A 27,548-nucleotide genomic window follows, 5' to 3' on the forward strand; every position below is an offset into this window, starting at 1 on the left:
AACAGTGGAGCTAAAGGTTCTTCTTGGTGGCAAACACAGAGGCCAACCCAGTCTTGCCCTTGACTGTGGTAGCGGGCATTTGGCCAACCTCAGTCCTTGCACCTTGTTGTCAATGCAGAGTTTCACCTGCTTCATCCAGTAACAAGTCACTACTATGGCAAAGCACATACAGATTTACATTAGCAGAGTAACTATTACAGGGTGCAGCAGCATGTTGAAGATGCTGATGGCAGCGAGGGACTAGCCAAAGAAATTTCTTACCAGTGGAGTTCTCCCACCCTCTTAATTTGTTCCATTACCTGCTTTATAACACTACCGTCATATTAGAATCTTTCTAGCTTTTGCCTTAGCATTTTCTAGCAGCTGCTGCAAATTTGCATGCTCTAACATCTCTTTTGCAAGTGACAAATCCATACAAGGTGTAGTTTCGTATTAGCAACTGGCTAGTAAATACAGGTGCTTTTATACACAAAATCGCAGCCTCTAATAATAGCTACTTTACAAGTACACTTATTCAAGTTGTTACTTTTCAGTTGCCTCCAAGTGATGTTTTGCAATCATTCATTTTTCTCTGATTCTGCTTGTGGTATTCACGGTCGGCTCCTGTAGCTGAGGCATTGGGTTTTTCCACTTGTCTGTCCAACTCATGGCAAGGCTTGACAAACTTTGCAGGCAGCTGCCATGGACCTGTAGGTAGGAGGACACAAATATACCCCCTCTTCCGGGTTATCAGTTCTTGAGAAGTAGATAGGTTAAAGTGCTTCCTTGAAGTAGAGGCATTCTGATGCAAAAGAATGTAAAGCAGCTGCAGAAGTAAACTGCACATTTTTAACATTCAAGGAGTTTGCTGCATCATTACCCTTTTTTTTCTTTCTTCTTTCTCTGCCACCCTGATGCTGCTTAGGTGACGGCTGATAAAGCTTGTGGTTGCACTACCCCTCTAGCTTTTTCAGTTAGCAGTTCTTGTTTTAAGCGATCTATTCTTCCAAGTGTTGGATGATGGTAGAGCGGTAGATGTAGTTTTTCTTGATTTCAGTAAGGCATTTGATACTGTCTCCCACAGCATCCTCATAGATAAGCTAAGGAAGTGTGGGCTTGACGATCAAGTAGTGAGGTGGATCGAGAACTGGTTGAAAGGAAGAAGGCAGAGAGTTGTGGTCAACGGTGCAGAATCTAGCTGGAGGTCTGGAGGTCTATGACTAGTGGAGTCCCTCAGGGGTCGGTGCTGGGACCGGTGCTGTTTAATATTTTCATCAATGACCTGGATGAGGGAACTGAGTGCACCCTCAGCAAGTTCGCTGATGACACAAAACTGGGAGGAGTGGCTGACACACCAGAAGGCTGTGCTGCCATTCAGCGAGACCTGGACAGGCTGGAGAGTTGGGCGGGGAGAAACTTGATGAAATTTAACAAGGGCAAGTGTAGAGTCTTGCATCTGGGGAAGAACAACCCCATGTACCAGTACAGGTTGGGGGTTGACCTGCTGGAAAGTAGCGAAGGGGAAAGGGACCTGGGGGTCCTGGTGGATAGGAGGATGACCATGAGCCAGCAATGTGCTCTTGCAGCCAAGAAGGCAAATGGCATCTTAGGGTGCATTAGAAAGGGTGTGGTTAGTAGGTCAAGAGAGGTTCTCCTCCCCCTCTACTCAGCCTTGGTGAGGCCGCATCTGGAATATTGAGTCCAGTTCTGGGCCCCTCTGTTCAAGAAGGACAGGGAATTGCTTGAAGGAGTCCAGCGCAGAGCCACAAAGATGATTAAGGGAGTGGAACATCTCCCTTATGAGGAGAGGCTGAGGGAGCTGGGTCTCTTTAGCTTGGAGAAGAGGAGACTGAGGGGTGACCTCATCAATGTTTACAAATATGTAAAGGGTGGGTGTCAGGATGATGGAGCTAGGCTTTTTTCAGTGATATCCAGTGATAGGACAAGGGGCAATGGGTGTAAACTGGAACATAGGAAGTTCCACGTTAACATCAGGAAGAACTTCTTTACTGTAAGAGTGACAGAGCACTGGAACAGGTTGCCCAGGGGGGTTGTGGAGTCTCCTACACTGGAGATATTCAAGGCCCGCCTGGACAAGTTCCTGTGTGATGTACTGTAGGTTACCCTGCTCTTGCAGGGGGGTTGGACTAGATGATCTTTTGAGGTCCCTTCCAACCCTTGGGATTCTGTGATTCACCCCCAGGTTACTTTAAACACACTAAGCAAGGCTTCTACGATGCACCCACTCTGTTGCAGGTGCTCTTTAGGCTTTGTCTGTGGTGTCTCTACAAACTGCCTCAATACTTGAATAGATGGAGAGGTTTGGTTTTTGTTTCTTGGTTGGTTTTTTTTTTGTTTGTTTGTTTTTTGGTTTTTTTTTTCCAAAGTTGTTCACCCTGCTTTGCACGGCTACAAACAGCGGCCTGCTCGGCAGCAGCTACAAATGCCTACCTAGTCCGCAGCAGCTACAGCTGCCTGCCTGCTTCAGCAGCAACCATATACACCTGACAGCAACCACACTTTTGCATTAACCCTTTCTTGCCCAAAATGTTAAACTGCTACCTGTTAAAAACTTTTACATGAACCCGACAACAAAAAAAAAACCACACAGAACACCATCTGCCCTCATCACACACACACACGTATGGGATCCCACAAGCACACTCCACACAACTACAATATTTAAAACACGAAATCCAGACAATCATTACTCCCACTACACAGTCCCACATACAGAACGTGGCACAAGGACCCTGTGAAGACTATCAGGAAACCAGCTCCGAGAAGCATCATTGCAGTGCGAGGTAGCAGGCTCAAGCTCAGCGAGCGTCCTCTCAGAGGCTCTGCCTCCCCCACATTGCATGAGGCTTGGGCTTTTATACTAACCAAAATGCACACTCATTCCGGCACAGGTAGCCAGCCTACGTCAGAAGAAGTGGCCAGCAATATCTATAAAGGTTTCCAAGCGTCAATAGAATCATATACATATTTCCCAACTTCTAGTACATGAGTATCACAGAGAGACTGTATCAAATGAGTTGTATATGGGGCCCCAAGTCCACTGTCCGCCACAGTCTGCCCGATACCCCTGATAAGAGCATACGAGAGACCTTCCCACCGCGGGTCTTGATCCAGCACATATATCACAGGGAAAGCACACAATACATCTGCATCCCCCATCCATCTCGCTTCTCCCTCTACAGCTGCCCATTTATCACGAGGATCTGGGGGATATAAATGAGACTTCTTTTCCAGATTGATAGGCCTCGGGTCAAAAGGGTCATCTTCATCTCTGTCCTCAGTCTTCGCAGCCGTGGCAGCAACTGGTGGAGGTTCGGGAGGGGTGGGGGCAATGGGTCCATGACTTTTTTTTTTTTTCTTCACTTCAGGAGCTGTTGATTGTGATGGTTGAAGGGGGTTTACGATTAAGGCTTGTTCCGGCGCCGGTCCAGGCACTGATATCGGAGAAAATAGTTCATTTGAAGTAGATTCTGTCCCAAAGGAATTTGGCGAACGCGCAGCGAACGCAGACGCAGTGGCTGCCCTTTCTTTTCATTTCTTCTAAAGTTTCTTTAATCAGTTGCCACAAGGCAGCTAATTTATGAACCTCCTTGGTTCCCTTGTTAATTTCTTCCCATAAAGCGGATCCAATCTGATCCCAGGTGTGTAGCTCAAAAGCTGCACCCACTCCCAAAATCAGCTCCCAGTCCTTAGCCCATTTTAAAAGGGCTTTTAAGGTACCATCATCATATGTTAGTCCTCTCTTAGAAAGGATATGTTGGAGGAGCTTTACTACTGCTGCCTCTTCTTTTGACAGTGGGACTCCCATCTCCTCCCTGACCGCTCACCTGATCAGGGTGAGATTCCCTCTCTTCACGCTTCCTTTTCCGCGTGGATACCTCAGAGTGCACTCTGCTTTTTTCAGTTGTCGGGACAGCAACCCCTTCGTTCGGCTTTTCCGCTCCCCTCCTATTCCAGCTGTCTTCTTCGCTTAGTCAAGCAACAGCAAGAGGGTCCCTGTTCGGGCGCCATTTGCGGAAGATCAATGGACAGCACACTGATTAATGTAATCAGAAACTGACCTTTATTCACTTCAGAGCACTGCCTTTTATAGCTTCCAAGCTTGGTCCCGCGCTTAAGATTTACAATGATTGGTTTCTACACATAATGCAAAGACAGCTGATTGGTTCCTTCTTCAGCATCCGGGAGCAACACTAGCTGATGGGTCCCTTCTTCAGCATCCAGGAGTTGTTTCCCTCCTGCAGAACTTCTGCATACGTGGCCAAAACTTTGCTCTGAAGTAACCGGAACTAGGCCATTAATCCTCACTATGAACTCTAACCAAAGGCAAGAGCCCTGGATCGCTCACGTGCCCGTTGCTTGTTAAAAAGCCCTCAACAAAAAGGGAGTAAAAGAGTGGAAAGTTACTGCTTAGCACTTAGTAGACTATAAAAGGGATGCGAGACGTGAAATAAAAGATTTCAGATTTCACCAGAACTGGGGTCTGTACTTGCTACGCCACAGTTGGTGGTTTCAGTCACACACCCCATGGTCCCACTGACACCAGGTCCCAGCAGTTGCATGCCAGATGTGCTCTGCAAAGCAGAACCAGAAAGAGGATCTGTCCTCTCCTCTGTGTGGGAACATCCACAGAGCCACTCTGAGCTGGGGATGTCCCTACCAGAAAGGGGCTTGGGGGCTCTCAGAGGCAGCAGCAGCTCTGGCTCAAGCACAAGGCAAGCACAGGGCAGCTAAGAGCAGTCTGTGCATGCAACACTGCTTATCCCTCCCTTTCCTCCTCACTCTGGCCCCTGTCCTCAAACACAGCTACAGCAAATGACCTGGAGCTGGACCACAGGCAGTCCACATGCAGGGCTGAGCATCCTCAAATATCCTCCCAAATCTGTGGACTACAACAAATCCACTAATTGGTACCCAGAACTGCTGCGCTATGTATGAGCCCTCAGTACTGCATGTCCCCTGATCTTCCACTCAAGCCAAGAACCACAATGATTTTTGACAGCCTAAAGTGAGGGCAGACACAACAGTGCCTGCTAGACTTGAAGGAAAGAGTTGCTGTTGGGAATGCCTGCCCCTGCAGGTTCCCCCTTCCCTTTTCCAACCTGATGTGCTCAGGTATCTGCTCAGTTCTCAAAGGCAAAGCCCAACCACCTTCACATGGCTTTTTCCATGAACTGCTTACTTCCTCCTGTACAGACCTGAGCTCTTCACATCCCAGTTCTCCCCAGGGAGCACAACCTGAAGAGCCACAATCTGCATCCCTGCTGCAAAGGGCCAAAGCCCTGAAATCCTCCAAAAGTACTCCAGCAGCAGCACTATTACCCCAACTTTGTGCTTCACTAGCAATGTACTTATAGGAGAAGCTGTTAAGGCCAAGTACAATCAGCAGCCAAAATGTTTTAGTTCTCTTACACTGCTCATTTTTCTACTTTGCTGGATTTTTGCATGGTATAAATAGGAAAAGCTTAAAGGGTTGGGGGTGCAAGTGGGCAAGGCTTGTAGGGACAGTCTCTTTCAGCAAAGCAGTGGAGAACAGCTGGAAAACACAGGAGCTATCCAGTACAAACTTTTTCCAGCTCTAGAAGGTTTCCCTATTTTCAATCTAATCCTTCCCCTGCTATGGGAAAGAGAGAGGACTGAAGAGTGAAAGGTGATAAGGTCACCAGTTCCTGTGAAAAACAAAATTACAGCATGGAGTAAGGCAAAGCAGAGCACTGGAAAAACCTATGTCCCCCAAGACAATTACTCACCTGAAGAGTTGTGGGGAGCAACAAAGACTTCACAAAAGCCTCACCAGCTGTGGTAAACTGTGGACCAAGCCAAGTAAGCAGCATTCAGCTGAGCAAAAAACATTCTTGTTTCCCACTTCATCCCCTCCTAAAGGTACCCAATCTTCACAGTACTGGCCAAAGCAGCACTCAACTCTTCCACATTGTTTCCCCCCCCCAGCTTTAAGAAATGAGCCTAAGGCAATTCTGGAAACTCACTTATCTCAACCTCTAATTGAGAAAGCTATTTAATAAAGTTACTTAACCCCCGAGCAGCTCCGAGCTGTGTGGCAGCTGGTGAATATGCATGTCCTGGGATTTCCATGTCGAAGCAGGGTGAGGACAGGATGTCAGGCAAATTAATTATGAGAAATGTGGCCTATTCAAACATCGGCTCTGCTCTGACTTCACACTGCAGTTTTCATTCCTGAAGCCATTTTTGTTATTCTCTTATTTGCATAGGAAACATAGTAACAAAAGAACGTAGCTTGACAGAAAGGGGTCCTGTTCCTATGCACAGAATGGGTTCCTGAGCACAGCTGTAATAAGAGTGGGGTCCTGGGCTAAAGACAGACAAAAAAACAAACAAAAAAAACAACCCCCCAAAAAAACAAACAAAAAACCAAAAACAAACAAACAAAAACAAACCAAAAAACAGAAGTGCTGCCAAGATCCTGTCAGGCCACACAACTGGAATACATGCAAACACTTCCAAAGCAGGTGGCAGGTCTCAAGTTATTAACAAAGCAATCACCTATGTGATTTCAGTACATGACCACCACTGAGGTTCAATATTACATACTTGAAGTTATACCACCTAAGATTTTTGCAGCTTCACAAGAGGTTTGCAGGTGTAGCACAGACCATTCCTATTTTCCCCACAGGACTTCACCATGTTTCCCCATTTCCTGAATTTCAACATGCAAGCTACCCAGTTTTCTTCCTCATTCAAAGCACACAATTAATAAGATTTAATGGCTGCTGTAAAAACATGCCCAGAAAAACCACTCTTCTAGAAAAGTGTGCACAACTTGCAACCCAATGAGGTAAAACTTCTTAGGGTCACTTGGAAATCATATCTCCTTCAGTAAGCAGAGTGTATTACTTATAAAAACCCACAAGAGTTGGGTTGTTTGTTTTGGTTTTTTTTTGGGGGGGGAACAAAGAAAAAAAAAACAACCAAAAAACCCACACCCACATTTCCCCCAACATATGCTTTTATATTAAAGATTTTGTGAGCCATGAACATCCTCTGGACAGTCCCCAAACGAGGTCCTCACCTTAATTCCATGACCACTGGATGTCACTATTGCTTTAACATGGACACCAAGGCAGCCCTGCTTCAGCAGTAGGTTGGAAAAATCACCCCATAAACATCTAACACATGGGTACAGACTGGCAAGATGTCAGAAATAAATTTACAGTGACTTGTTTTCACTACACAAGTTTATTATGAAAGTTAAACTTACAACAGAAAGTAGCAAAAGCAATCCTGTAGCTTAAGGCAACTCTTACAGAAGATGAATTCAAGAAAGATGATGCAACTTCAGTTTAAATAAAAATTATGAAAAATATAAAATTACATCAATAACTTAAAATGCACTTTAAAAAGTCTGCACTAACCAGCAGAGTGTAAGAGCTTGTGATCTTAATGCCAGCATTAAGATATCAAAAGCAGCAGAATGTTAAATGATAATAGGGGAAGTTCAGTATTTACACAAACATAACATTAATATCTGATAGCATAATTTCCTGTGTACTCATGGTGTAAAACCACTGCCCCAAAAGGTAGGGAAGCCTTTTAAAATACACCTTCAGACTATGCCATAAAAAAATACACAGATGGCAGAGGAGCTCCAAGGCTAGGGATACATGCAGAGGCATGCAGGTGCCCCTAACTTATTGCAGAAACTTCAGAAAAATTCTTTCTTTGGGGGAAGAGCAGCAAGAAGAATATGTTGTCAAAGAGTGAAAAAAGGTTCTTTTTCAAGTGAATGACATTTAAAGTGAAGGATCAAATTATTCCTATTTGATGACATTATCACAGTTTACTGTTATTGACATTTTGATGTGAATGTTAAATATTCATATTAACATAGTCTCCTTCACATTGACATCTGCTTACATTTTTGCAAGACCTCTTTTGTATCAAGTGTTTTGCAATTAGTGAAGAATGTAATTATCTTCATCATAGAATTTAATAAAGATTTAACTGTTCTATACCATACAGTGTTTAACTTTGAAATAATTTTTAAAATACTGAAGTCAGATCACCTACTTAAAAAATAAATAAATAAAATTGCAGTGACAGTTTAATTCATCAGGCTGCACAGGAAGAAAAACATTTTAACAAAGCCAAATGACATCACATTTCCAATCTATTTTCTTCAAATATTGGATGCAATGAAAAATTTGGAACATGTCCATTCACCATCACCCCAAATAAAACAAGATAATTCATACAAATTCATTCTAAATCTTAACCTGCTAGAAAATGCAATATATACTGCAATGTAGTCTTAAGTTGCATAAGATTGTCTTATGCATAGTATGAGATTCTCTGCACACAGCCTCGTCTCAACTTTTTACCATTCAGCACTTTACAAAAAGCTTAAGTTATAAAGCAGCTATCTTAAGCATGACTTAATACATATCACCTTTTGCTCCCAGTTGAATCTGATTGTAGAGTTGCAATATCCCTTTGAAGAACTAGTTAAAAAAATAATCCCTGAATAAAACAGAAGCCAGCCTGCAACTTCCTATGAGTTTCAGTAAAGTACTATATACAGGGGTATAACCACCACCCAAACTTGCTTGATATCATAATAAAAATATGAGACAGATACTGAGGCAGAATGCATTATTAATGCATTAAAACTACATTTTAAGATTTTATCCTTTAAAAAGTGGAACTAATGGATTGTTAGCAGTTAAAAGAATACTACAAATAACATTTAAAAACCCACAAAGTTTGAGAAGGGATTCCAACAGCTCTGATTCACTGGGTTTAGCTTGGAAATAATGCAAAATAATGTCAGCAGTTTTAAAGCCTTGCAAATTTAGAAGTAGTAAAAGGAAGATAAGAATGTATATCTAAAAGCAGGAGCACAATAAGTACAAAATTCCAAAAGCAGATTAAGAAAAAAAAAACCCAACCAAACAAAAAACCCACAAAAAACCCCACCCAAAGAAAAAAAAAACCCAAAAAGCAAACCAACACCAAAAAACAACACCCCCTCCAAAAAAAAAACCAAGCCAAAACACACAACCAAACAAAAAACAAAACAGAAAAAAGCTTTAAATTTGTAATATCTTGACCTATTTAAGTGATAATTATTAGGTTTGAGGAAAATGGTTTTATAGCTGTATAAGTTTCTATTTCACTAAAATAGTACCAACAAAAGTAAGTCTGTACAGAAAAAAAAAAACAATTACCACTGGCTACATGCTTAAAATGGGAAATGCAGGTATTGTAACACAAACATAGTGCAAACTATGGCAGTTCATGGTGATTCTGACTGCTGCAGGTCAGGAAAGAGACCATACTATACCCAGTTATCACAGTTTCTGGTCTTTTATTAAATGCTTTGTCAAGTAGAAGCAATGCATGGGTGCAGACCCATGGTACACCTGCCACTCTTGATTAACGTAGTTTGAGATCATTGCCACTTTCTATGTTAGATCCAGGATTAAGGTCTTGTTGTCTTCTTGCCTGCATTAAGACAGACATATTTAGGATCAAAAAGAAAGAATTTAGAAGTTATCAGTTAATTTCTTTAGCATACTAACATGACCAAGACCATAAACAATTCTAAGGCAGAAACTTCACATTTCAAGCAGTAACCAATCTGGCCTGGGAGCAGGCAAGGCTGGCGCTCTGGGGAGTGAGTGTGCACACACACGTGCACACTCAGACTGCCTCAGAGGCTCTCCTGTAACCAGACTGAAACGCTTTTGCACATCACTTCAGCCATTAGCAAGAGCCTTCCAGAATGGTTAGGCAATAATTTTGTGTCTCTTCTTCCAAAACACATTTTCTTTTCTGTAAAATTCCTTGTTAACCTTTTTTGTAAACATTTTCAGGATCAAGAGTTGTGGGGATAAAGGCTAAATGACAGAGTATGTTACAACACTGCCCAATACATCTCCCCTCAGCATTTTTGTGTGAGAAACATTTACTTTAGGTTTGTCTGGAATAAAAATGATATAAATATAGATAACATGATATACATAACACACCAGCACAGTGTAAACTGTAGACTGACACACATTTTAACACTTGTGGTTTTACCATAGCATACTGGTGCACCTGTAAAGTTAGCAATAATACAAAACTGAGGAACTCTAGTACTTATTACAGTCCTGTGTTAAAAAAAACCCAAAACAAACCAAAAAAGTAATGTAAGTTCTCCTTTAAATAAGTGATTCTGTTAAATAGTTTGAGTTGATATTTTAAAGAGGAAGTTAAGGATGGTCAGTCATAATAATATCAGTCATCAGACATCACTATCTACTTCCCCTACCTGTACACATGCAGGCTGCCCTCAAGTAGCACACACAAATGCTGCAGGTAAATACTTTAAAACACTGATACACTGGAATTTTAAAGCAATACTTCAATTCTGGGAACATCTAATATATGCTAGCTGTTTTTTAAGACATTTCAGTGCTGATACTTTTATTACACAAACATTCCATGTAGCTCCATTAGTTTCACCAGCTGCAAAAAAAACACCAAAAAAAAAAAAACAAACAAAAAAAAAACCCAAAACCAAACCAAAACAAAAAACCAACAAAAAACCAAACAAAAAACCCAAAACAAAACAAAAAAAACCCCACCACCTCTCTGGAAAAATGCAAATCAAGTGACCACCTCCCTACTTTGAAAGGCTTGTCATTTTGTTGAAAGAGGCAGGAACAGACTTAACCCTCTGGCACATACTGCCACCAACACCTTCTCCAATGTAAACCTTTCTTTGTTCACTTCTTCCTCATCTACCATTTGCATCTGCCTCATTTTACACTCCCAGCACAACTGGTCAGCTTAACCCAGAGAACCATTACTTCCTTCTCCCATTTAAATACTGATTTAAAGTGACATTTTCTTTTCATGTGCAAAGATCCCATTCTGATGTACACAGAGATTATTCAATAAATCCCTCTAGTAATCCACAGGTTCCCAATTCCCTCCTGCCTTTCTTTAGTGGCTGTATTGCCATTCTTGTTTTGGAAGCACCCTTGTTATTTTAAATATCACAACTGCTACCAACTACATTTATGCATCCAGTACTGCTGTTGCATTTTAAGTATACAGGGGCAAGAAAATCTTGCTTTGTTCTATCTACAACAGTCATACTCCAACAAAAAGAAACAATCTGCTTTTCCTACATGCAGGAGAAATCTGAACAGGACCACATTACTACTGCTGGTTGTCATACTTTAAACACATCTGGTAACTCAAAACCACACAGCAACTCATTCACTCTCCCTGTCCCCGAAAGCATGGGGAAGAGAAGCAAAAGAATGTAAAACACATGGGTTGAGACAAAATAGTCCAGTAACTAAGGTATAAAATAAAACTACAACTGCCAACATCAATGATAATAATAATGAGAAGGGAAATAACAAGGGGAGAGAATATAAAAGGGGAAAAGGAAAACAATAAAACACAAGTGATGCACAATTCAATTGCTTACCACCCACCGACCAACACCCAGCCTGGACTGAACAGCGATCTGGGCCTTCTGGGTAAGTCCCCCAGTTTCTATACTGGGCATGACGTGCTGTGTTATGGAACACCCCTTTAGCTAGTTTAGGTCAGGCATCCTGTCCCAGCTTCCCATGCCCCTCCTCACTGGCAGAGCATGAGACTGAAAAAATCCTTGAAGGGAGTAAACATTACTTAACAACAACTAAGAACATTAGCATGTTATCAGCATTGTTCTCAGACTAAAGTTGAAAACATAGCACTGCACCAGCTACAAGGAAGGAGAAAAATAGCTGCTACAGCTGAACTCAGGAAAGTATTCACCCCTTATTCCATACCATCCACATAATGCTCAAATCACCTATTTTTCAATATACCATTCCTTTTAGTCTCATACACACACACACACACAAAGAGAGCAGTATCATTCCTTAGTCCATGGACCAATCCCTATAAAGTTGCTGAATTCATTCAGTCCATGTAGTCAGGCTCCATCACTTGTAACAGACTTTCAGGGCAGGAGAGACGGTGTGTAGTGTTGAATTATCACCCGCTGACAACACCGCTGAACTCATCTGGTCACTGCTGATCTCGTCTGGTTTCAAAGTCGATTCTTTCTTGGAGTGCTGATCAAAAGGAATTCAGGGTCAGTCGATGGTGACCTGAGGACAGTTCTGCTGCTGTTGGCTTTTCCCATGACTTCATTCTCTACTGCTGATCATGACAGCACAAACCTTGTTTTCAAAGGCCAAAGCGGTCAAAACGGGCATCTAGCTGATGGGCTGCACAAGTCTTATATAGCAAGCAACAGCATATAATTAAGTTCATTAAGCATTTTACCCCAAAATTAAAACCCCTTGAAGTACACATCAGACTTCCCATCTTCCTGCATTACCCACCAAGTATATCTGGGTCCCTGAGCAAAAGCAATCCCACGAGTGGGTTTGCCTTTACCTGAAGCAGGAATAACCCAGACTGTCTTCCCCAGCAAATTCTTTCTGTGCACTACAGGAACTTTACCCCCCTCTACAATATGCAAAAGTTCTGACTGGATGGGGCAAGCACTGCTGGCAGATTCCCTACTGTTGACCAACCAGGTGGCTTTCGCTGTGTACCCCAATGTTTGAAAGTCCCATCACCCATTGCTCTCAGTGTAGTTTTTACCAGCCCATTGTACTGTTTAATTTTCCTAGAGGCTGGTGCATAGTAGGGAATATGATACTCCCACTCAATGCCATGCTCTTTGGCCCAAGTGTCTATAAGGTTGTTCTGGAAACGAGAGCCATTGTCTGACTCAGTTCCTTCTGGGGTGCCATGCTGCCACAAAAACTGTTTCTCAAGGCCCAGGATAGTGTTCTGGGAAGTGGCATGAGGCACAGCATATGTTTCCAGCCATCGGGTGGTTGTTTCCACCATGGTAAGCACATGGCACCTACCTTGACAGGTCGGTGGGAGTGTGATATATTCAAGGTGCCAGGCCTCTCCATATTTGTATTTCAGCCATCATCCTCCATAACAAAGAGGCTTTAACTACTTGGTTTGCTTAACTGCAACACACGTTTCACAGTCGTGAATAACCTGGGCAACAGTGTCCATTGTTAAGTCCACTCCTCGATCACGAGCCCATCTGTATGTTGCATGTCTGCCTTGATGGCCTGAGGTGCCATGAGCACACCAGACTAAAGAAAATTCACCATTATGTTGCCAATCTAAAATCATCTGAGCCACTTCAATCTCAGCAGCTTGATCCACTTGTTGGTTGTTCCAATATTCCTCAGTGACCCGACTGTTCAGTACATCAGCATCTACATGATGCACCTTCATCATCAGGTTCTGCACCTGGGCAGTGATATCTTCCTACAGTGCAATAGCCCAGATGGGTTCAGCTCTGCATTGCCAGTTGCTCTGCTTCCATTGCTGCAACCACCCCCACAGGGCATTTGCCACCATCCATGAGTCAGTAAAGAGATAAAGTACTGGCCCCTTTTCTTGTTCAGCAGTGTCCAAGGCCAGCTGGATGGCTTTCACTTAGGCAAACTGACTCGATTCACCCTCTCCTTGAGCAGTTTCTGCAACTTGGCATCGAGGACTCCATACAGCTGCCTTCCATCTCCGATGCTTTCACACAATATGACAGGATCCATCAGTAAACAAGGCATATTGCTTTTCACTTTCTGAAAGTTTATTATACGGTGGGGCCTCTTCAGCATGCATCACCTCCTCCTCAGGTGACATTCCAAAATCTTTGCCCTCTGGCCAGTCCATGATGACTTCTAGAACTCCTGGATGATTAGGATTTCCTATTCAAGCTCGTTGTGTAATTAGTGCAGCCAACTTACTCCATGTATCATGCATGATCTGTAAAGGAGACCCTGCCTTTGAACATTTAGCCCAACATGGGCAACCTGGGTGCCAGGAGGGTTTCAGTGCCAATCACTTCTGAAGCAGCTCAAACCCCTTCATAGACTGACAATATCTCTTTAGCAATTGGAATCATAGAATCATAGAATAGTTAGGGTTGGAAAGGACCTCAAGATCATCTAGTTCCAACCCCCCTGCCATGGACAGGGACACCTCACACTAAACCATTCCACCCAAGGCTTCATCCAACCTGGCCTTGAACACCACCAGGGATGGAGCACTCACAACCTCCCTGGGCAACCAATTCCAGTGTCTCACCACCCCAACAGGAAAGAACTTCCTCCTTATATCCAATCTAAACTCCCCCTGTTTAAGTCGGAACCCGTTACCCCCTGCCCCGTCACTACAGTCCCTGACGAAGAGTCCCTCCCCAGCATCCCCACAGGCCCCCTTCAGATACTGGAAGGCTGCGATTAGGACCCCACACAGCCCTCTCTTCTCCAGGCAGAACAGCCCCAACTTCCTCAGCCTATCTTCATACGGGAGGTGCTCCAGTCCCCTGATCATCCTCGTAGCCCTCCTCTGGACTTGTTCCAGCAGTTCCATGTCCTTTTTATGTTGAGGACACCAGAAGTGCACACAATACTCCAGGTGAGGTCTCACAAGAGCAGAGGGGCAGGATCACCTCCTTGGACCTGCTGGTCATGCTCCTTTTGATGCAGCCCAGGATACGGTTAGTTTCTGGGCTGCGAGAGCACACTGCTGGCCCATGTTCATTTTCTCATCGACCAGCACCCCCAAGTCCTTCTCCGCAGGGCTGCTCTGAATCTCTTCTTTGCCCAGTCTGTAGCTGTGCCTGAGATTGCTCCGACCCAGGTGTAGGACCTTGCACTTGTCATGGTTGAACTTCATAAGGTTGGCATCAGCCCACCTTACGAGCGTGTCAAGGTCCCTCTGGGTGGCATCCCTTCCCTCCACACAGCTTGGTGTCATCGGCAGACTTGCTGAGGGCGCACTCAATCCCACTGTCCATGTCAGTGATGAAGATGTTAAACAAGACTGGTCCCAACACCGATCCCTGAGGGACACCACTCGTTACCGGTCTCCAGCCGGACATTGAGCCATTGACCACAACTCTTTGTGTGCGGCTATCCAGCCAGTTCTTTATCCACCGAGTGGTCCATCCATCAAATTGATATCTCTCCAATTTAGAGACAAGGATGTGGTGTGGGACAGTGTTGAACACTTTGCACAAGTCCAGGTAGATGATATCAACTGCTTTACCCTTATCCATCAATTCTGTAGCCCCATCATAGAAGGCCACCAAATTGGTCAGGCAGGATTTCCCCTTAGTGAAGCCATGCTGGCTGTCACCAAGCACCTTGTTGTTATTCATGTGCCTTAGCATGCTGTCCAGGAGAATTTGCTCCAAGATTTTACCAGGCACAGAGGTGAGACTGACTGGTCTGTAATTCCCCGGGTCTTCCATTTTCCCCTTCTTGAAAATGGGGGTTATATTTCTCTTTTCCAGTTGTCGGGAACTTCTCCTGACTGCCATGATTTTTCAAATATGATGGCCAGTGGCTTAGCAACTTCATTCGCCAGCTCCTTCAGGACCCGCGGATGGATTCCATCAGGTCCCACGGACTTGTGCGCATTCAGATTTTTAAGATGGTCTCGAACCAGATCCTCTCCTACAGTGGGCCCAAGGTCTTAATTTTCACAGTCCCTGCGTCTACCTTCTAAGAACTGGGTCGTGCAATCAGAGCCTTTGCCAGTGAAGACCGAGGCAAAGAAGTTATTCAGAACCTCAGCCTTCTCCAAATCCTGTGTAGCCAGTTCTCCTGAAAGCTTCCTCAGGGGGCCTATGTTGTCCCTAGTCTGTTTTTTGTTTGCTACGTACCTGTAGAATCCCTTTCTGTTATCCTTAACATCCCTGGCTAAGTTTAATTCTAACTGGGCCTTAGCCTTCCTAACCTGGTCCCTAGCTTCCCGGACAACATCCCTGTATTCTACCCAGGCCGCCTCTTCTTGCTTCCATGTTTTATAAGCCTCTTTTTTCCTTTGAATTTTCCTCAGCAGCTCCTTATCCATCCAAGGAGGTCTCCTGGCCCTCCTGCTGCACTTCCTTGTAGTTGGGATGCAGCACTCTTGAGCTTCTACCAGGTGATCCTTGAATATCAACCAACAGTCTTGAGACCCCCTGCCCTCCAGGGCTATATCCCATGGATCCTTACTAAGCAGGCTCCTGAAGAGGCCCAAGTGTGCTCTTTTGAAGTCCAGGGCAGTGAGCTTGCTACATGCTCTTCTCACTGTCCTGGGGATCTCAAATTCGACTATCTCATGATCACTGCACCCAAGGCTGCCCTGGAGTACCACATTCTCCACAAGCCCTTCCCTGTTGGTGAGCACTAGGTTGCTAAGTAGTGTTTATTCTGGCCAAGGACTTTGTGAGTCTCATGCTCTGCTGGGGACGAGGGGAGGCTGGGAGGAAGCAGAGACAGGACACCTGACCTAAGCTAGCCAAAGAGGTATTCCATACCACAGTACATCATGCCCAGGGAGGTAACTGGGAGTTACCCGGAAGGGCATGGTCTCTCTTCGGGGGTGTCGAACACGTTCGGCAGTGGTATCATATTCTCTTCTCTTGTTATTTTATCTTATCAATATTATCATTGGTGGTAGCAGCAATGATTTGTGTTATACCTTAGTTACTGGGCTGTTCGTATCTCAACCCATGGGAGTTACATTCTCTCGATTCTCCTCCCCATCCCTCCAGGAGCGGGGAGGGTCGGGGGCAAGGGGGGGAAGGAAAGAAAGAGGGAGAAAAAGAAAAGGGGGGGGAGTGAGTGAACGAGCTTTTGTGGTTGGGTTTAAACCACGACACTATCTCTCGTTCAGTTTGTTGAAAGGCTTGTTGCTCAGGGACCCATATCAAATAATCTTTCTTCAGGGTCACGTGATAGACACTGGTTACAATCAGAGTGTAATTTGGGATGTGCATTCTCCAGAACCCCACAACACCTAAGAAGGCTTGCCTTGCCTTTTTCTTAGTTGGTGGAGACATTGTTGTTAGCTTGCTGATCACACCTGTGGGAATTTAGTGATATCCATCTTGCCAATTTATTCCTCAAAATTAAACCTCCTGTGCAGGTCCTTTGACCTTACTCTGCTTTATGGCCAAACCGGCCTCCAGAAGCATTTGGATTATTTTCCTCCCTTTCTCAAAAACGTCTTCCACTGTATCACTCCACATGATAATGTTGTTAGTGTACTGCAGGTGTTCAGGAGCTGTCCCCTGTTCCAGTGTAGTCTGGATCAGTCCGTGGCAGATGGTAGGGCTGCTTCTACCCCTGAGCCAGTCAATTTAGGTTGGGCAGAGAAGAGATTCAGAGCAGCCCTGTGGAGAAGGACTTGGGGGTGCTGGTCGATGAGAAAATGAACATGAGGCGGCAGTGTGTGCCTGCAGCCCAGAAAGCCAAGCATATCCTGGGCTGCATCAAAAGGAGCATGACCAGCAGGTCAAAGGAGGTGATCCTGCCCCTCTGCTCTGCTCTTGTGAGACCTCACCTGGAGTATTGTGTGCAGTTCTGGTGTCCTCAACATAAAAAGGACATGGAACTGTTGGAACAAGTCCAGAGGAGGGTCACGAGGATGATCAGGGGACTGGAGCACTCCCGTATGAAGATAGGCTGAGAAAAATGGGGCTGTTCAGCCTGGAGAAGAGAAGGATGCATGGAGACCTCATAGCAGCCTTCCAGGATCTGAAGGGGGCCTATAAGGATGCTGGGGAGGGACTCTTCATTAGGGACTGGAGTGATAGGACAAGGGGTAACAGGTTAAAACTTAAACAAAGGAAATTTAGATTGGATATAAAAAGGAAGTGCTTTACTGTAAGGGTGGTGAGGCACTGGAATGGGTTGCCCAGGTGTCCTGGGTTCAGCAGTAGCAGTCATTTTTCTCCTTCTTAGTAGCTAGTGCAGTGCTGTGTTTTGATTTTTTGGCCTGGGAACAGCACTGATAATGCTGATGTTTTCAGTTGCTGCTCAAATGTTTGGTCTTACCAAGGACTTTCTGAGCCTCATGCTCTGCCAGGGAGGAGGGGAAGCTGAGAGGAAGCAGAGACGGGACACCTGACCCAAACTGACCAAAGAGGTATTCCATACCACAGCACGTCATGCCCAGGAGGTAACTGAGAGTTACCTGGAAGGGCTGGAGGAGTGCAGGGTTGGAGGAGGTATCGGTTGGTGCTCGGCTGGGGGGAGTGGGGCGAGTTATCAGTCGGCTGGTGTTGAGGTGTTGTATTCTTTCCTCTTGTTATGTCCTTTATCATTATTATTATTGGTGGTAGCAGTAGTGGTTTGTGTTATACCTTAGTTACTAAACTGTTCTTATCTCAACCCGTGGGAGTTGCATTCTTTTTGATTCCCCTCTCCGTCCCTCCAGGAGTAGAGGGAGGGAAAGAAGGGGGGGACTGAGTGGATGAGCTGTGTGGATCGGTTTAAACAACGACACCAGGGAAGTTGTGAATGCTCCATCCCTGGTGGTGCTCAAGGCCAGGTTGTACAGAGCCTTGGGTGACATGGTTTAGTGTGAGGTGTCCCTGCCCATGGCAGGGGGGTTGGAACTAGATGATCTTAAGGTCCTTTCCAACCCCAACTATTCTATGATTGTATAATTCTATGATTCCAAGTGTACTGGATGCCCCTCCAAGTAAAAGTAAACTGTGGTATGCACTCTGCTGCCAGGAGGCGCGCTTCCAAAGGCTGAGGGCTCGTTTCTTGTGCTTTGTCAATTCCTCCTTCCCCAGCAAGCGATCCCAGCTGCTTGGCTTCCCTACCTTCTAGTTTGTGAATATCGGCCCCATTGTCCCAGCATCGGAGCAACCAGGTGAACATGTGCTCCCCTGGAAGATGGATGTAATCTTTTTGCATATTCCGCAGCTCAGTCAAGGTCCAGGATCCAAAAATTACCTCTTCCTCTGATTGCTGTATTAATAACTCTCGGTCATTTGTCATCCCCTCTAGTACACGCACTGGGTCTTCATCTTTCTTCACTGAATGGGTTGCTCTTTGTGCCTGTCATTTGCTTTTACCCTTGCTCATAGGGCAACTGATATTGGCACAGATTGGTCCTTTGGTTCAACTGGAGTCTGTCACTGTGGTTGGAATGGCTGCAGTGTCTTTCAGTGGGTTTGGAGTGGCTGCCGTGCTTGGGGGTTGAGCAGCTGCATTGTCTGTCACTTTGCCATCAGATACAGAGGCATCTTTTTCCCCTTGAAGGTGGTGAATAGTGTTGAGCAGGGTTCTATAGGTGTAGAGCAAGCCCCAGCATGTTGCCATGATTTGTCCCTCTCTGGTATTGCCAGGACAAGAGTACACCTTATTTAAGTGTTTTACTAGTTTTTCTAGATTTTCCACTTGTTCAGGGGTCAAGTTCCCAAGCACTGGAGGGGCCCACTGGCCTAGGTGCTTGCCCATACAATCCCACACATCCTGCCACTCATGACAGTCCAGCCTCAGGGAAAATTTCTTGGTGGTCCTCACATATCATCGTTTAATCCTAGACAAGACCTGAGCCCAACTCTGCTTAACTTTTGAAATCAGATGAAATAGGGTGTTCTCAAGGTGGTATGGCTGTGGGTAGAACACATGTAGTATTTGTGGCAACATGCTGATTCCCAGCAAAAGCAGCAGGCATGTTTCAAGGGTATCCAAAGGCCATCCAAAACCTTTAGAATTCTTAAATGCTGCTCTAAATAGCCTGGTGGGGGAGCAAAGGGTGTGAGGGAATATGTCCTTCATAGGTTGACTTTCTGAGGACGAAAAAAAAAGCTGTCTAATTGCTCAGCAATTCCATTATATGCCTCCCAAAGTATAGGGGCAATAAACACGGTGAGAACACATGACAGACCAGTTTAATGATCAATGAGTCTAGTGTATTACAAGTCATCACCATGAAGTAGAGCAAAACAATAACCTTAGCCCAGGCCCCCCAGCCAATAAACACTAAAACAGCAAATACTGGCTATAAGTATGGTACAACATGCTGAAACTCTGAGACCAAGCACAACAACTCTGAGAGCAAATAAATCAACATTGTGACGAGTGACTATTAATCTGAAACAATGAAGGCTTATCACAAATACGTTTAGACACACTCTGGTCAGATCTGTCGTTATCTCAACCCTTCATGCCCCACGTTGAATGCTGAAATGTCATGGTTTAAGCCCAGTCGATAACTCAGAACCATGCGGCCGCTCGCTCACTCCCTCCCCTTTCTTCCTCCCCCCATCCCTGGAGGGATGGGGAGGAGAATCAAAAGGATTTAAATCCCAGGGGTTGACATAAGAACTGTCCAGTAGCTAAGGTATAATACAAAACTAATACTACTACCACCACCACCAATAATCACCATCATAAGGGAAACAGCAAGGGGAGAGAACATAAAACTAAAAGGGGGGGGACGGACGACACACCAAACCCTCAAAACAACAACAACAAACAACAAAAAAAAGTGATGCACAATATAGTTGCTCACCACCCACCAACCAATACCCAGCCTGACCCGGAGCAGCCATTTGTGCCTTCTGGGTAACGCCTCCCTGTTTATATACTGGGCACAATATGCTGTGGTATGGAATACCACTTTGGCTAGTTCGGGTCAGGTGTCCTGTCTCCTTCCTCCCAGCTTCCCATGCCCCTCCTCACTGGCAGAGCATGAGAGACTGAAAAGTCCTTGATTGGAGTTAACATTCCTTAGGAACAACTCAAAATATCACTCTGTTATCAGCACTACTCTCAGGCTGAAGTCAAAAACACAACACTGCACCAGTTACTAAGGAGGAGAAAAATGACTGCTACAGCTGAACCCAGGACACATAGGAGTACTAATATAGTAACAGAAAAGTTACTAACAAAATAATCTTGACTTGAGGTTATACCAACACATGAAGTATTCCCTTCAATGCTCTTACACCTATACTCTCTTCAACCCTGTGATATATGAGCTTTTCCCAAACTTAAATATAGTCTAACTGGTGCAGACTAAAATTCCTATCAAAAGAATGATGCAGTAATCTCTGTATAATATTTTCTTAACTAAGATAGCTTCAATTCATCAAATCATTCACTTAGGATTGTGACTCTTTTGGACAAGGATCACACTGAAGCATTTGCATCTCTTACTGGGGCACTTAGGAAAAACAAATCTAAGCATAATGGTGATTAAGGAAGGTGGCACCCAAGCAGTTCCTCCAGCAGCCAAGACAGTCAGACACCACCATCCTCCTCTGCCCACTCAATCCTGACTGATACTGCAGCTGATCATGAATTTCACAGTGCAAATCAAACTCCTTAAGCTGGCTTTGAGAAAGCATCTGTAACTAGCCCCTTCCTGTGCATGTTCAGAGGCCTCAGACATACCCAAGGATAATTAACTCCTTTTACCACAAGTTCATCAGGAAAACAAAACACAGTACCGCAATGTGGTTTACATGATAGCTCTGAGAAAGCAGAGCTGAAAAAGTTGGAAGTAAATTTACTGAGGATGGACAGGGCTGCCATGAAGATGGCCCTTCCTCTCAATGAATCACCTAAAAAATACCCCAGCAGGCAAAACTGGGACCTCTGAATACTAAGCAGTAAAATCACAAGTACAACAATATGCACTGCATATATAACTTGGGACACTGGCTAATGAGGAGGGAGATAATTTGAAGGGCTGTCACAAGGAGTAGCCAAAATAAAGTCTCTCCACAGACAACTCGACTACAATTCTTTAATTGCATTCTGGCAACACCATACTGCTGAAACAGAGCGGATGCATTATGTGCCTTGGCACGTCACCTATAATTTACTAAAAAAGGGAAAAATCAGGGTATGATAAACTAAACAGTAAACATTTGGATTCTCTTAGAAGAACTGTGAACCTCCTGAAAATAATTTAAATAAAACACCAAAACAAAATACAAACCTGAGAACACACTGCAGATATTTTTCAAAAAGTATACAACCACAGGACAAAACACACACCCAGCCACAAAATCTGAAACAGAGAGCACCATTCAAAGATGACCAGTTCCAATCAAGCACACCTCTCCATGTTAGTCCTGCTAAGCTGAAGCAGACCCACATCAAGAAAAGTAACAAACTGAAAGCTCTTCTCCAAGCTGCTGGTTAGCTAGAACCTCTCCTGTAGAGATTTAAACACGGTTAAAATGCTGACCATGCCTCCACTTCAGTCACCTTTATTCAGTAGAAGAGTAGGGGTGGAAAAAAACCTCAGCCTTCTCAGAACTGAAGACACCAAAACCAGGCCCCTACAATACAGTAAGAATGACAGCTTACATATAATAGGACTTACTTTGGTCACAGTCACAGCCTGATAAAGCACCCTGTGTGCTTTCAGGTCTCTGCAGGGCTTGAAGAGACTCTCCTTCTCAGTCTTCAGTTCTTCAGAAGAGCTTTAGCTACAGCATCAAAAGGACCCCATCATAACTACGTATTGCACCTACAACCCACTGGCACTCAGTAGGGGATATGATTTTTACCACATTCCTAGCAGGTATAGCTATCAGCATAAGACTTTGTGGACCAGATCCAGTCTCTGGAAGTTGTTTGCTGGCCATAACAGCTATTTTCCAGTCACCTCTTCTTTTCACTTGAACCTGGGAAGAAGTAACCTTGATCTTTAATTATAATGTCAATCACTACTTAAAATAAACAAGAAATGGAAAAGTCTCAAATTTAGTAAGAGAAACTATACTGAATGTCAAAATAAACAATTTTCTTAATAAAGGTCATAGACAAAAAATATTTAGCACTGTCGTGCTTTAAACAAAGTCGGCCATAAACCACACAGCCCGTCCATTCACTCCCCCCCTTCTTGCCCTCCCCCTACACCTGGAGGGACGGAGAGGAAAATCGAAAAGAATGCAACTCCCATAGGTTGAGATAAGAACAGTTTAGTAACTAAGGTATAACACAAACCACTACTGCTACCACCAATAATAATAATGATAAAGGACATAACAAGAGGAAAGAATACAACACCTCAACACCAGCCGACCAACAACTCGCCCCACTCCCCCCAGCAGAGAACCGACCGATACCTCCTCCAACCCTGCAGTCCCTAGCCCTTCCAGGTAACTCTCAGTTACATCCTGGGCATGACGTGCTGTGGTATGGAATACCTCTTTGGTCAGTTTGGGTCAGGTGTCCTGTCTCTGCTTCCTCCCAGCTTCCCCTCCTCCCTGGCAGAGCATGAGGCTCAGAAAGTCCTTGATAAGACCAAACATTTGAGCAGCAACCAAAAACATCGGCGTCATCAGCACTGTTCCCAGGCCAAAAAATCAAAACACAGCACTGCACCAGCTATTAAGAAGGAGAAAAACGACTGCCATTGCTGAACCCAGGACAAGCACCTACCTCCATCAAGATTTTAAGCCTCCAATGATGTACTTCCTAAAAACAGAGTACTCGTAAACACACATCAGTCATGTTATATTCAGAGTCTGCTCTCACACCACCAGCTACAGAGAGCTATAGAGCATGACCAGGCCAAGGAGCATAATTTGCTTACCAGTCCTGATGCGGTCTCCTGCCTGAAATCTTCGCAGCAGTTGCATCTTTGTTTAAAAGCTATTATGAAGCTACAGATTCTAGTACCGTCACATTGATAACTGAACTAAGATCGAACCAAGAAAAGCAGCAACATGGCAAGTGCATAGCTCAAGAGCTTTAATAAAGACTAAAACTTTTTACTTTAGTTTGAAAACTTTTTTTTGGGGGGGGAGGGAAGTGAAACGCTCCCTTTTAGAAAGTATTGTTTGAAAGCTGGTATAAAGGTTATCATTAATATTGATTACCTCTAGAAAGTATTCCTCTATTGCTCAGACTCTTTCTAACCTTCACTGACTGAAAGATGACACTTATATTACAGTGTTGCCTGATTTGCAAGATTGATCTCCTCTCTACTACCCTAAGCATTGACTCTGTACAGCACAAATTGGTTTTGCAGGATATGCATTCCATGGCATTTTTACAGAAGTACCAGCTATTGAAAGTTCTTGTGAAGCAATGAAACCATCTAGTCATAACCTTACAGGCCTACTTGTACTATACCCACATTGTAGAGCCTTTTGACGCAATGCATATTCATACACATACTTTATTTTCTAAATTGCACTGCATTCATCCTGAATATAAACAGGTCATACATAGATGTTCATACACAAATACTTCTACATACACAAGCATATACCCACTCTGCACTCTCCACCACATATGAAGAATTAGCAGTTCGTGGTTCTTTCTCATCCAAAAACCTGGATTAAAGGTTATACTATTTTTATATTGTTGTCAGTTTAGGAAGCACATACTGTAAATATGTACATACAATAAGTAGCAATTAAACTCATTCCAAATTAATCAGTTTGATAAGGAGGGGAGAAAGAAGAAAAGAGAAAACCTTATTGCAATACTGTATTTTCTTCTGAAGCCAGTTATATTTGACAAAACATAGAGAATTTATACACACTAGCAGGTTCATCTTAACCCCCCCCCCTTTTTTTTTAATGACAATTTCACTGTCTAGAGACTTTGAAGAATAGGAAAGTTCTACTACTCAATTTTGTTGTTTATTCCACAGCACGATGAAGGATTTTCAAATGAGAATTTCATGCAGTTTCACAAAATGGCTCTGCTTAGCCATTAACATAATTTATATTTAGCACAAGCCCACAACCAGACAGATCACTAGACCAGACTGTTTCAGGGAAGAACAAACCACTCTGCCTCTTTACTCATGGTGCTGCCAAGATAGAGTGCATGGCAGTAGCATAGGAAATGAAAACAACATAGAAAAGTGACATTTAAAAGATCCTGGTTGAACAAATTATGTTGTAAAACTAAGAAAAAATCCAACCCACCTCCAAAAAAGGAGCAATCAGAAGAACATCCTTGGCTAAGCTCAAGAGTAGTAGAGTAGGACAAACTGTGTGCTCAAACAGATCACTTAAAAACTGAAATTACAGTTTGCCTATACAAAACAAACCTTTAGAAAAACAACTGTCTGCACACAGCAACACAAGTTAACCTCTTCTCTTTACCCACCCCCTTGAAATCCACCTTTGTACCTGCTGCTCCAGTGAAGAGCTGCGGGAAGCACCTGCTTGCTGCTTTTCTGGACTGAACACAGGCTGTTACTCGCAATGTATTCTAATTTCACCAACTGGGGGCTGTTTAAATCTCCCTCTGGACAGTGTAATGCTGTCCTGGGTTCAGCTATAACAATTATTTTTCCTCCTTCCTAGGAGCTGGTGCAGTGCGGTGTTTTTGGCTTTAGTCAGAGAACAACAGATAGCACACTGATGTTTTTAGCTGTTGCTATGTAATACTTACCCCAACCGAGGACTTTTGAGTCTCATGCTCTGCCAGTGAGGAGGGGGGGAGCGAGCAAGCAGCTGCATGGTTTTTGAGTTACCAGCTGGGCTTAAACCATGACCATTTTGCATCATGCTACTATGATCAGAACACTGAATAAAAAGCCACTTCTCATCCTGACACTGAACTCTGATCATTCATACTGAAGCCATAGCAAACAGGAAACACTAGTACTGACTCTATCCCCTTGTGTCGTGATTTAGAAAGATAGTGAAAGTTAAGCATCTGCCTTGCTGATGCTCCTTTAGCCTCCTCCCTTCTCTTCTAGTAGTTTGGCAAAGGGGAATATACAAATGCTTCAAATTCATATACCTGTTCAAAAGCATCAGCTCCAGAACACACCCTGAAACAAATGGCCTTGGACCAAGTTCCCTGTTGTAAGGCACTTGTCATGGGAAGAGAATTTTGCCTTCAATTAGTATGAAGCCCCTAAATAGTGCAAGCTTGCCAAGTAGATCAGTATTGCTAAACTGACAAAGCTTCACACAACCATTTATTTTTACCATAGTCTTTAACTGGGGATAAGGACTTTCTTCATGTGTATCACTAAATATTTACTGTCTCGGGATTCCAATGTTTCTGTAGAAGTGAAAGCCATTGGAATTATTAATTTTGAAGCCATTAAGAACTCACTGACTTCAAAAGCATCTTTGAAACAAAAGAATCCTGAACAGTGAGACAGGGTTCGCAGTAGCTGATGTGACCAAGCTACATAAGTTGACAGAAAAAAATCCCAAAAGCATCTTGTATTTAGAACTGAAAATGTTAAAAACACAACAGAACAAAGTTCAATTTAGAGGCACTTAATTTCAATGAAAAATCCTAAATCCAATCACACCCTCATTACATTAGGGGAGTGCTGTAACTGCACAGAAATTTGATCACTTCTGGAAATTTAAGCAGAAGTTACCAACCACTACTGATTCTGCCCTCGGATGCAAGAAAAAAAAAAAAAAACCAAAAAAAAAAACCCAAAACCAACTTTTTTTATGTGATTAAAGGAAGGAAAACAAACCTGACAGCACTCAAGGTTTGGTTTTGTTTGGTTGGTTGGTTTTGTTTGTTGGTGCCTTTATTTGGTTGTGTTGTGTTTTGTTGGTTTTGGGTTTGTTTTTTAATTCAATGGGGTGTTTTTGTGGTTTTTTAGGATGTTTAAGAAAATTAGTATAGTGATCACTCCCAAGTTATTAATGCACTTGCTATTTCCCCTTCAAAGTATCACCATTCTAATATCCAGTGCCACATACAAACAAACCACTTCTACTCTTTTCAACAATCTTCCTTAGTCATTCCTAGGCAAAGATATACCACTTTGATTTAAAAGTCTACAGAGAGACTTATACTAGTGAATGTTTTTTACACTGAAAGCTGTATAAACAACTGAATCTGTTCATTTTCATATGCTGCCAGGCTTTGAGTGGATAAATGTTTCCAAAGCACTGGCACCTCTGTTTTGGGTAGGAGTGGGTGAAATAGCACAAGATTCCCCTCCCCCACTGAAGCGGAATCTGGTCTCTACTAGACGTTTCAGCTGTAATTCTACTGTCTGAAATATCCCAATTGTATGCAATTTTGCAGTTCTTAAAATAGTCTAACACTAATGAGATCCTGTTCCAGGTCTTGCAATTCTGAGTTTTACTCTCCAAGCTTAGCAGGAAAGAAAAAATTTCAGTTTTAGTGATGATGAAAGGTATATAGCTACTGTATTGAAAAGATTATGTATGCTGAGGGGATCTTCATCTGTGTGTAGTGTAACGTACATGAAAATTTCACACTGAACACATTGAATGCATTGAACACAACTACAGTGAAAGTCAAGGAAACAATTGTTTGGAAATTTGATTCCTCCTTAGGAATGTATTGTAAGTCTATCTTAGCACTCGCCCCTGCCCTGCTTCAAAAGATCCCAATTTTTATGCAGTCTTAAGATCCAGACTGCAAAAGATCATTCTAGATATACAGCTAGGACATCTTTCTCCAAACAAAAATGAAAAACTGAAATGTAAAAACCACCAATTATATAACTACAAGTAATGGAGGCAAGGATCTTTGTTATACATATTACACACGTACATGTCCTGGGTTCAGCAGTAGCATTTTTCTCCTTCTTAGTAGCTAGTGCAGTGCTGTGTTTTCATTTTTTGGCCTGGGAAGAGAGCTGATAATGCTGATGCTTTCAGTTGCTGCTCAAATGTTTGGTCTAGCCAAGGACTTTCTGAGGCTCATGCTCTGCCAGGGAGGAGGGGAAGCTGGGAGGAAGCAGAGACA

The 27,548-nt window shown here is 43.5% G+C and overlaps 1 protein-coding gene across 10 annotated transcripts in view; it reads right to left on the reverse strand.

Annotated features, from left to right (window-relative positions):
* The window catches only part of LOC136004481 (core-binding factor subunit beta-like), an 88,149-nt gene that overhangs the window by 18,891 nt on the left and 41,710 nt on the right, over positions 1-27,548 (reverse strand). For 4 of the 10 annotated variants that reach the window (XM_065660999.1, XM_065660996.1, XM_065660995.1 and 1 more), the window contains one exon: positions 19,753-21,882. The exons of 2 other annotated variants lie outside the window; for them this stretch is intronic. In XM_065660999.1, the coding sequence (XP_065517071.1) occupies positions 21,725-21,882 (158 nt within the window). In that variant the 3' untranslated portion in view covers positions 19,753-21,724. Of the gene's footprint in view, positions 1-9,323; positions 9,481-19,752; positions 21,883-27,548 lie in introns of those variants that run through there. 4 more of the 10 variants (XM_065661005.1, XM_065661002.1, XM_065661000.1 and 1 more) reach the window with 2 other exon arrangements.

Source organism: Lathamus discolor, chromosome W (genome assembly GCF_037157495.1).
Source record: "Lathamus discolor isolate bLatDis1 chromosome W, bLatDis1.hap1, whole genome shotgun sequence".
NCBI classification, from domain to species: Eukaryota; Metazoa; Chordata; class Aves; order Psittaciformes; family Psittacidae; genus Lathamus; species Lathamus discolor.